This window comes from Seriola aureovittata, chromosome 17, assembly GCF_021018895.1.
Source record: "Seriola aureovittata isolate HTS-2021-v1 ecotype China chromosome 17, ASM2101889v1, whole genome shotgun sequence".
Lineage (NCBI taxonomy): Eukaryota > Metazoa > Chordata > Actinopteri > Carangiformes > Carangidae > Seriola > Seriola aureovittata.
In genome coordinates, this window is record NC_079380.1 from 627,382 (window position 1) to 639,105 (window position 11,724).

The 11,724-nt window shown below is 40.2% G+C and overlaps 1 protein-coding gene across 1 annotated transcript; it reads left to right on the forward strand.

Annotated features, from left to right (window-relative positions):
• Positions 1 to 145: 145 nt before the first annotated feature.
• Positions 146 to 10,534, forward strand: zgc:86896 (uncharacterized protein LOC415190 homolog). Its single transcript, XM_056400544.1, has 10 exons — positions 146 to 283; positions 991 to 1,118; positions 3,828 to 3,932; positions 5,699 to 5,921; positions 6,144 to 6,251; positions 7,145 to 7,351; positions 7,528 to 7,603; positions 8,226 to 8,416; positions 9,415 to 9,505; positions 10,346 to 10,534. The coding sequence occupies exons 2-10, from the start codon at positions 1,055 to 1,057 to the stop codon at positions 10,349 to 10,351; spliced, it is 1,071 nt and encodes a 356-aa protein (XP_056256519.1). The 5' UTR covers positions 146 to 283; positions 991 to 1,054; the 3' UTR covers positions 10,352 to 10,534.
• Positions 10,535 to 11,724: the final 1,190 nt, after the last annotated feature.

An 11,724-nucleotide genomic window follows, 5' to 3' on the forward strand; every position in this document is an offset into this window, starting at 1 on the left:
ATATGTGTGTGTGTGTGTGTGTGTGTGTGTGTGTGTGTGTGTGTGTGTGTGTGTGTGTGCAAACTGGAAGGCTTTATCACAACTAGTTCTAAGGTGCTTGCTCAAGAGCTATTAGCAGACACACCCACCTTTCTCTCACTCCCTTCAATAATACCACAGTCACTTCCTTCACCAAGTCAGACTACACAGCTCCATTCGTGTGGACTGCCCAGAGTCCACGAATACTGCCGTGCATCTTCCACCACCACTACCAGTTTGACCTGACCACACACACACAGTAAAGGTAAGTCTTAATCTCTGCTCTCACTATTTTTAATCACATCTAATCAACTTGTTCAGTTTCTGGTCGCTGGTAAAACTGGTTCATGCTTTCAGCCTGGACCATATAGCTAATCTGTCTAATGAAATGGATGTTGCTTCTCATCAATTACCATCTCTGATAGTGTCTGTTTAGTAAAGCAGGGTCAAAACAAATACACAACCAAAAGTAATGCTTGGACTTCTGCTTTATAATAAAAATGTAATGTAAAACTGTAAGAAATGGTCATCTCTGTGTTGAACAAACTAAGGTATACACCAGCCTGCTAGGATCAGGTTATATAGGACAGAGAAAAAAACATATGTAACAGTTAAAGCATGTTTGCACATCGTGCACTACACCTGATAAAGGTGTAGATATCTCACACTCATTACTCACATAGCTAACAATGATTGTATGTCTGCATATAAAGTGAATTTTCACACTTTCCTGGGACCAAATTTCCAACTATACATCAAAGTAAGTTATACCAAATTGGTGTTAGGATGATGTAATAAAAGATTTAGGTATGAAATATGAAAATCTGACACCACAAACTATATAACTCACTGTCTGCATCATTTCTCAACCCAAATTTGACAAACTAGCAGTTCTTTGTCTTTAAAAATCATGTTTCTCAACAAAGTGTCTCCCTGTCTTCCTCTGTAATCTCACCTTGGGACCTGCAACAGCACATCTGCAGACCAGCTGCGACAGCAGCCACATTCCAGCAGCCTCTCCTGCCTCTGTTCAGACATGTCATTCTACAGTTTTGGCCTGGAGCCGCTCTCCTGCCACGCCTGGAACAAAGACAGAACACGTAAGTGAAACTGCATACATACTGACCTGCCTGCATTTGCATATAGAGTAATACACACGCATGTACACTTATGTGCAGATATAGATACATAAAAATGCATTGGCATAGACATCACATGGATGTATTCTTTCTCCATTACTTATGGGTCCCTTTTTTTGCATTAATGTTGCCTGGAGAACCACAGGGAATCTAATTATCAATACAGGAAATGGACTCAAAGAGCTTTACTGCATGCATCGAAGTGCACTTCAGTTTGACATTATATCAACTCCAAACCAACCACCTCCTGGCATATGTTACGCTTGACTCATTCAATAAAATGTTGCCTGTGAATATAATCCAGCCAGCGAGACATTGCCACAACAACATATTTGTAAAAACAATTTGATATAGTAATGTAATTCATAGGAGACCAGGTTGCAAACTGACCATGTCAACATGTAGGTATAATTTTTCCCATGTTTGCCATTTTAGTTTAGTACCAACACAAACAACCATAAGGCCAAAGCTCCTTACCGCCGCTTCTGCAATGGAGGCTTTGAACATGGGGCCACTTGGACTCCATGTCCTCAACCTCCCCCCGGGATGCAGGTGTGAGTTGAAGACCTCGCAGATAGGAACCCCCACCAGACGTTCCCAGCACACCCTCACTACACGCTTGGGTTTACCAGGTCTGTCCAGGCGCTTCCCTGCCATCTGATCCAACTCACCACCAGGTGGTGATCAGTTGACAGTTCTGCCCCTCTCTTCACCCGTGTGTCCAAAACATACGGCTACAGATCTGATTATATGACCACAAAGTCGATCATCAACCTTTGGTCTATGGTCCTCTGGTACCGAGTACACTTATGAGATACCTTATGTTAGAACATGGTGTTCGTAATAGCCAAACTATGACTAGCACAGAAATCCAATAACAAAGCACCACTCAGGTTCAGATCAGGGAAGCCATTTCTCCCAGTCACGGAGGTCTATGCCTCCCTAGACCATCACTGACCCACAGCCAAACCGGTCATGCTGGATGATGTTACAGGCAGCATAACATTCACACAGCGTCTCCAGACTCTTTCACGCCTGTCACATGTGTTCAGTGTGAACCCGCTCTCATCTGTGTAGTTCTGGTGTTCTCTGCGAATCAAGCTGCAGGGTGCTGGGCTGTGAGCACAGGTCCCACTAGAGGACATCAGACTCTCATGCCACCCTCATGGAGTCTGTTTCTGACAGTTTGGTCAGAAACATGACCACCAGTATCCTGCTGGAGGTCATGTTGTAGAGCTCTGGCAGTGCTCCTCCTGTTCCTCCTCACACAGAGGAGCAGGTACAAGTCCTGCTGCTGGGTTGATGCCCTTCTTTGGCCCTGTCCTGCTCTCCTTGTGTAACAGCTGGTCTCCTGGTATCTCCTCCATGCTCTTGAGACTGTGCTGGGAGATACTGCAAATCTACCTGTGCAACCTGATTGGGCTGCAGGTACCGCCTCATGCTACCAGTAGTGACAAGGACACTAGCAAAACACAGAACTAGAGAAGAATCAGTCAGAAAGGATCAGGAGAGAGCAACTGTCTGTGGCCACCACATGTAAAACCATTCCCTTTTTGGGGGTTGTCTTGCTTTGGCCTCTCCATTGCACCTGTTGTCACTTTCATTTGCACCAAAGCAGGTGGAACTGATTCACAATCACTTGTGCTTCCTAAATGGACAGATTGATATCCCTGAAGTTTAACTGACTTGGTGTTATACTCTGATGATTATATTGTGTTGCCTTCATTTTTTTGAGCAGTGTATTATATCTTCATATATCCAGAGGGTGTGTGCATGGGATAATAATATAGGTGACATACATGGCAACATCACTCTTGATATGGGGACATGTTTGTCAAATATTGTGTTTCTGTATGGGAATGAACCAACAAACTGACTGATATTGCTGTCCATACAGCCACACTGTGGTGTGGATGGCATAACATTTGAATTACAGTATATATGCTGTAGATATTCATGGTCTCCATACTGCGGTTTTTGGTGATCCCTAAATGTTTCTCTTTTTCTTGTGTCAACATGAAAACAAATGTTTCCACAATGTAAACGTCACAGGTGAGAACACCCAGGACTCAAATGCACGACTCAGAGACAACAATGAAAAGTTTCAAGAGTTCACCTTTATCTAAAGGTAGTGCAGGCAAGGGCGGGGCTTAGGGGCGGGGTAGAGTCAGTTGGCAGGCAGTGGTAGATAACAGGCAGGAACTGTGCAAAAAGGCAGCGAGCACCAGGCAAATTCCAAAAACATGCAAGAGGTCAAAAACAGGCAAAAAGGCTGGAAAGCTATGACTGGGATAGCACTGTAGACAATCTGGCAGAGTGCAAGTGGACCATATTTATTCAGGGAAGCTAAGGAGGGAATGAGAAAGAGGACAGCTCATGGGCGTGGGGGAATCAGGTGACTGAAAAGGCGGGATTGGCTGAATGATGGCAAAGTCAGAGATTTGTTTATGCTTCCCAGAGCATCTCTCTCATGAGTTTCCCACAAATAACCTTGGACACATACTTATTCATTTTGTGACCCTGAAGCTTCTTCTCACAGAGAATGCTCCTCAGAACCTTTTTGAAGAAGACTCAGTGACAATGGCATGTTACTACTTCTGTATCAATATATTTCTATTAAAGTATTAAGTGATTACAATGCCTAACTCTTGAGCACATATGTCTTTACAGAGATTGCAGTGAGTCCTAACAACAATGTAGTGAATATCTATGAGAAGAAAGGCAAAAACTGGGTCAAGATCCACGAACTGACTGAGCACAGTGGACGAATCACAGGTACTGCAACTTACATCAGACAACATCAACATTAACATTCAATTGTTTGACTATGTCCCAATTATTTTGAGCAAGAAAATAAGAGACATATAAACAACATTCGTTACTGGATTTCAAAATTCTTTTGTAATTTAATTCATTGAAACTAATTGGACTTCATTTAAAAATCTGTGACTGAAGGTTAATTCTTGACATAGGGAATAATGATTTGGTAAAAATAGATTTAACTTAAGGTCCACCTGGTGGTACTTTTACCCTCATCTCTTGGTTTTCATCAATTAATGGAGGTTGCTCACTTGTTATCATGACATCATTGTCTCTGGGCCTATTATTATATTTTAGTCCGTAGACCTTCATCATCCAGACAAAAAACAGCACCATACAAACAACACGATATATATAAAGGCTACATGCTTTCACCTGGGAAACTAGAAAAACTAAAAACTGATTGTCTAACTTCCTCCACTCAGACTAGTCATATAAAATATGAACCATTTGTGTGAAACTTTGTTATAGTTTCTGTGTGAAGCCTTGAGTTACAGCTAAAATGTGTTTTGTGAGGTCAGACTGACCTTGACCTTTAGCCAACACAATCTGATCAGTTCATACTTTAGTCCAAGTGAATGTTTGTGCCAAATTTTAAGGGATTCCCTTGAAGAGTTCTCGAGATATCATGTTCACAAGGCCAAAACCAAGTTTTGTGAGGTCACCATGATCTTGACCTTTGACCTTTGAACACCAAAATCAAATGCCCATTTATCCTTGAGTCCAAGTGAATGTTTGTACCAAATTTGAAGAACTTCCGGCATTACTGAGATATCGTGTCCATGAGATTTGGACGGACATATGAATGGACAGACAACCTGAACACAACATGCTTCCGGTTCTGGCTGTCTGGCTGTCTGGCTGTCTGGCTGTCTGGCTGTCTGGCTGTCTGGCTGTCTGGCTGTCTGGCTGTCTGGCTGGAGGAATGAAAAGCCAAACAGGGGACACCAGGTACACCTCCCAGTCTGCATATAAATTGAAGTAAATTAAAACTCCTTAAATATGAAAACAAAGACAAACTGAGCTCATTGTTACTGTATATATGCGAAATATGCCAGTATTATAGATGGTTTACATCAACCATTAGGGTCCTCAGGTTGCATTGGATTTTACAATCCAGTCACATATTTCACCATGCCTACATTAACTAAAGGCAATCTGGGTTAGTAATTATAATTTTCCAAACTCATTCATAACTACAATAATATACAGTATATAAAAAGAGATAATATAATAAAATATTACAAGATGAAATATAAATATACAGTATGTGTCAATGAAAGAAAAGTATGAGAACCAGAGCAGCTGAGAGATGAGGGCTCAACAGGCCATCCAAGGCAGACATGAACATCTTGGCCTGATAATGGGAGGATCTATAAATACTGAAAGGGGCTGAACTTATACCAACATATGAAAAAGGAAAAAAGTGATGTACAATGTGCAGAATTTTATAGTTGTCTTTTCAAGTCAGGAGGTTTTGATCCCACACACCCACCACTAAGATATGTGGCGTACAAGCAGCCTTGAATTTTCCAAATAAATACATTAATAAATAAATAAAGCTACATTTTTTGGTGATATTTGCATATATGAATCTAGTGAGTTTTTTGAATTCTCAAGTAAAATATATGAAAATCAAAGGTGTAATATACAGTATTTCCTAGTAGGCATCATTGCATATAAATTGCTCCTTTGATACAGCCTCATAACTATGTTCATAGGCATTGACTGGGCCCCAGAGTCCAACCGCATTGTGACATGTGCCTCTGACCGCAACGCCTATGTGTGGAGTCTGAAGGATGGGGTGTGGAAACCCACCCTGGTCCTTGTGCGCATCAACCGTGCAGCCACATGTGTGAAGTGGTCACCTCTGGAAAACAAGTTTGCCCTGGGCAGTGGTGCTCGTCTCATCTCTGTCTGCTATTTTGAGAAGGAGAATGACTGGTGAGAAAAACATCATCAAATTTAAACTATTCACATTTTCAAACATCACTGATGTTGGTCTTCTGGCGGTGTCTTCAAAGGGGTGACGGACAAACAGATTGGAATGTGTCTGTATACCACCGACATCCACATTGTATACCCCGCTGTATATATTTACCTCATATACAGATTGTTGAGTAGTACATTTAAATACAGGTTTTGACCATTCTCCCTCCCTTTCAGGTGGCTGAGTAAGCACATCAAGAAGCCCATTCGTTCCACAGTCCTGTGTCTGGACTGGCATCCCAACAACATCCTACTGGCAGCCGGGTCTGCAGATCTTCACTGCAGGTGAGACCGATACCAAAACAGTGATGTAGAGGAGGGAAAGCAGACTGGAATCTTAGTTCTACAAACACAGAGCCAGAGAAAAATGTTTGGATGATACACCAAGAAGTTATGTTAGTTCTGGGATGTGTTGGAGCACCATTGGGTTCTATGACATAGTCAAGGAGCGGAGCTTAAGTTTGGCAATATGCTATGTTTTTCTCACTATCAACAACCTAAACCCAGAACAACAGTGAATGTATCTGAGTTAAGTGTTGTGTGTGTGTCCAAATCTGGATATATCTTCTTCCTCTGGGCCATAGAGCTCCACTGTTGTCCAGAATCTTTTAAATTAAACATAAATGAGATGCACTGTTGCTGTGGGTCACATGTTCCTTCATCACCATAAACACACACATTGTAGTTTATTTGAGTCAGTCCCACACACACTGTCCTGCTGCCAGAATACTCACCTGAGCACCAAATGTGGATTAATCTGTCACTGAAAATTGTCCCCAGTAAATGCACATTTCCTCCTGTTTGAGTATTGATTCATAAAAACTAGTGACCAGTTCATTTAGAAAATTCCTGAGCTTTTATTACAAAAATGAAACTACGTATTTACAAACGGTTTGTAACATCTTCGCTGGCAATCAGTGCGCCTGGCACTGAAAGTCACACACAGGAAATATTGCAAGACACGTTGTTGCTTTTGGTCTTTTCATGGGATATGTTGACAACAGAATTACAGAGAATGCTAGCATTGAGTCTGCAAGATTACTAAACACTTCTGGTATCTAAGAAGTGTGGGCCTTAAGAAAATATTTTATTTTTCTTGACTACCTTTTAAAAGATGAAGCTGCTTTAATAGTTTTTTTTCTTACCCTTGGGGCTGTGAACATGTTCCTGCTTCACAGGGTTTTCTCAGCCTACATCAAGGATATCGAAGACAAGCCTGGACCAACTGCCTGGGGGGCCAAGATGCCTTTTGGGGAGGTGCTGCTGGAGCATAAGGACTGTGGAGGCTGGGTGCACAGTGTCTCCTTCTCCCCCAGTGGAGACCATCTGGCGTGGGTGGCCCACAACAGCAGCATCACTGTGGCTGATGCTGCCCAGAAGAAGGAGTGAGTACTGCTGCTAAGCCACTTATTCCATCAGTATGACCCGTGTTAACATTCAGCTGGAATGGAGATGAGGTATCCTGTTCATTTTGAGACAGTGTCTCTCCAGTTCCCTGTGTCTTTTCGTATGATGAGTGCTTGTTGACATGACAGTATATATCACCTCTTTGTCTGTTTAGAGTCACCCAGCTGACCACTGAGCATCTGCCACTGTTGAGCGTCCTCTACGTCAGCCCCACTGAGATTGTTGCTGCAGTAACTATTACCTGCTCTATGTTTGTGTGTGTGTATGGGAATAGTATGAGTGTGTCCCCAGAAACTTCAAGCATGAGTGAGATGACCAGATGATATCCCACTGTAATTCAAGTATCAATATTAATGATCAAGTATGATAATAATAATAATAATAATAATAATATGATAATAATAATAATAATAATGATAATAATAATAATAACATAAAGGATCAATATTTGTATATTGAAATGGATCAAATATGAATAAATCTGCTGCTTTGGCATCTTTTAGGGACCTTTTAGGGTTTGGACCACAAACTGTCTTCTCATCAACCGGCCCAGCATCAAACAGCAGACGGACGTGGTTTTATCCCATTCAGACCAACATAATTACATGGGTTAAATCCATGTTTATGATGTGACATTTTAAATTCTTATAGAAATGAAGAAAAAGGGGGAATTGTCTTGGTCAAACACTTAGAATTTACGGAGAATGACACCCTCAGATTTTGACTGTTGATGTTGTATGTGGCTGTCAAATTGAGTAATGCAGCTTTATGGCCACAGATATGGTCAAAATGAACTTGAATGTAGATATAATTATTATTACTTGCATCCTTAATCTCTTGTGTCAATGTCAGGGTCATGACTGTTGCCCATACCAGTTCACCTATAAGGGTCCTGGTGCCCTGGAGTTCGTGAAGAAGCTGGACATCCCCAAGCAGACCTCTAAAGGCAGCATGTCAGCCATGCAACACTTCCGCAACCTGGACAAGAGGGCCACTGAGGAGGACAGCAACGAGCTGGGCACCCTTCACCAGAACAGCATCACGTAAGGCATCATAACATCCACCAAGGAGGTTTTCAGTTTGAATGGTTGTTTATTAGTGGCATGTGTTGACAGATTTCAAGTACAGTTTGGTGAAAAGTTGGGCAGCATGGTGACCCAAGGGTTAAGTTACGAGCCATGAACTGCAAAACCTCCTTTTCAGATTTGGCCACAGACCTTTATTGTATCACTCCCCTCATTTGCCATCATTCCTTTTGTCTATGAAGTAAAAGTCCCAAAAACTACAAAAAGTAACTTCAAGGATCAAGATGAAAGTCTTCTGAATCTGGATCCGATAGCAGCACCATGTGGCCACTTTACAGTCTGGCTCAAATTCCTATCATTTCATCCAAACATTTACCACATTTGATATTATGCATTTGGATGAGCTCAAAAAGCCTTTCTTGTCATAGTGCTAACCCAACTGGTCCACAGATTCCTGTAGATGTAACTCTCTTTATTGACAAACATAAAAGTAGAAAATACACAGTGCAGTTACATTATTATAATACAGTGCAAAGTAAAACACAAATAAATGAAAATGTATAGCTACAGTATGTATTAAGCAACTTTTTGTTATGACATCAATAATCCTAGACAGGATGTAGGAATCCTGCAAAAACCATGGCCACTGCATCACAAAATGTGTTGTGTATTTTGATACAGAAATAGATCCACATATTATCTTGAAAAGAGTTTCTGTATTAAAACTACTTAGACCTGTATGGAGAACGATGATTTCTGTCAGATCTGCAGTGACAGAGGCTCATTCACTGATCCTCAAGGTCAAGTCAGGGACTATCAGTATATCTCTGGCATGTTGCTTATATGTACATAGACAAATACAAGACTGTGCTCTCTCCATTGGTCGTATTTCAATTATTTGTCTGCACAACAATCGTTTCCAGCTATCCTGTTTTTATTCCTCTGGGCTCTGATGTTATTGCATTATGAAAGCTTTTGTAATAGCCTTGTGTGTTGTAATATGTTGTGTCCTGCAGGCAGATGTGTGTTGTATCAGGGGAAAAAGCCAAAGTGGAGAAGTACAGTAGTGTGGGTCTGGATGGAGCCATGGTGATCTGGGATTTTAAGGTACCTGTGTCAAACTCTCCTCAATACAAAAGTGAAACTGTGATTTAGTGACTTGACTGTAAATATTACGATTATATATATATATATATATATATATATATTAAACATTTACTCTCCAAGGTATTTAAATGTGATGTTATTTCGTTTCAGTTAAGATAAGCATATATGATATAGTTATTTGATCTTGAGTCAACCCTGCAACTGAATGAACCTCATTCACTGATGAAGACCAATAGATGCTGTTGAAATCTCTGGTAAAAATCTATTATGTGGAAGTAGACTTAAGATTATTGTCTCAAATACCAACTATGTCTTTTGAGGTAATTTACACTCCAAGCATATTCAATGACAGAAATGTGTTTTGACACATTCCTTTCACTAAAATTATGAACACAAATAATAAACTCTCAATGTGTTCATGTAATTCTTATGATAGATTATTACTGATACACTTCCTGACTTTTCTGATTCACGAATCCCCAAAACATTGATAGTAATTTTGGGTGAACTGTGACATAATCAGTGGGGAAAAAACACAGACAAAAACAGTTCAGTCATCATTTATGTAAATATGCCACAAACAGAAGAGTTTATCTTGGAGTAAATGTTATTGAGTGGAGAAATGTGTTTTATGACTAATTTCATCCCAGAGACTGTGATGGTCAAAAGCAGCTGCAGCAGCGTTTTTCATGCTGATTACATTTTGAGGGAAGAATTGATTAAATGTTCAGTATGAATTTCGGCACCCAGTATTGTAATTAACATATTGCGGAACGACTCTTCTCTGTCAGTAGAAGCATGGAGCATCAGTTCTAACGTGTTTGTACTTTTATTTTGCAGCATTGAACTGAAAAGGATATAAAGATGGAAGATATCCCAAAGAATGTATCTGCTATAAAACCATGTGCATGAATATGGAACTACTGATATGTTTTTATCTAACTCGAAAACACTGTCAGCACATGTGCTCCGTGATATTTGTGTATAAAACATCTTTTGAATAAATAAAAAGGATATCTACAGGTGTAATGATGTGTCCTTCACATTCCTGTGTTGTGTTTTCAGTCAATTGACATTTTCACATTTTTACTTACCTACAATGATGCTATATACTGGAGGTTTTTTATTTTTTGTTACTGCTCTACTGCCTCTACTGCTGCTACTTAACTACTAAAACTAACTAACTGCTATTCAATGTCCTTCTTTTAAAGGGTCTTGTCATGGGGGACACCTCAGCCTGAGAGCTCAACATACTGCAGCTTAAGAAAACACATGCAAACACACAAACACTGCAAATTCAGAGAATATCATTTTCAGTTTGACAACACATGAGCTGCAAATACTCCCAACACAATGGTAGGGTTTCCAGGGGACACTTCTGACTTTCCAGTCTCTCTCTCACTGTTGCTTTCAGAATTAAGGCAAAAAATGATTTCAAAATAGAAAAGTGATGAACCTGGCTGGGACTTGTTCTTCAATGCCCAGTTGTAACTTTTGTAGTTAAAAGCATTGAATGAGGGAATCCCAGCAGGTTCATCACTTTTTAGTGTCACGTGGAAACACTTCTGTTGTGTCGTGACTATCTGCAGCATGTGTTGTCAAATTGATGGAGCTGTTTTCTGCATATATTTGTTTTTTGTCTGTTTGCATGTGTTTTCTTGAGTTGCAGTGTGTTGAGCTGTCAAGGCCACCACATGGAAACTTCTGTATAATCTCCTCTGTGGCTCTAAATGAGTTTTACAAGCTGTATTGGGTTTTATGTGGTTATTTGAAGTATTTTCAGTTTGAGCTTCTATATTGTTATATTACAGTTTTTCTCAATCGCTTTGATGCAGTTCACTCATCAGAAACATCATTCTCACAACTCTTAATGCAGTTCTCAAAACACCCAATGCATTTCTCCCAACACTAAATCACCAGTGCAAAAGCCTCTAAAACAATCAACCTTGTTCACATGTCGAAACATGCAGTCAGTCAGTCAGTCAGTCAGTCAGTCAGTCAGTCAGTCAGTCAGTCAGTCAGTCACTTCAACATTGTCACTAATGAATTAAACCTTTTCACCAGAGTTTCAAGACTTAGACTCCAAACGTTTTGATGTTTTGATAAAAACTTGACTGACTTTATAAAAGAGAAGTGCAGAAAATATACAGTAAAAACTGTTCAGACACAAACTGAACTACAGTTACAACAGTAACATGTTGGAAAAATAACTATATTCT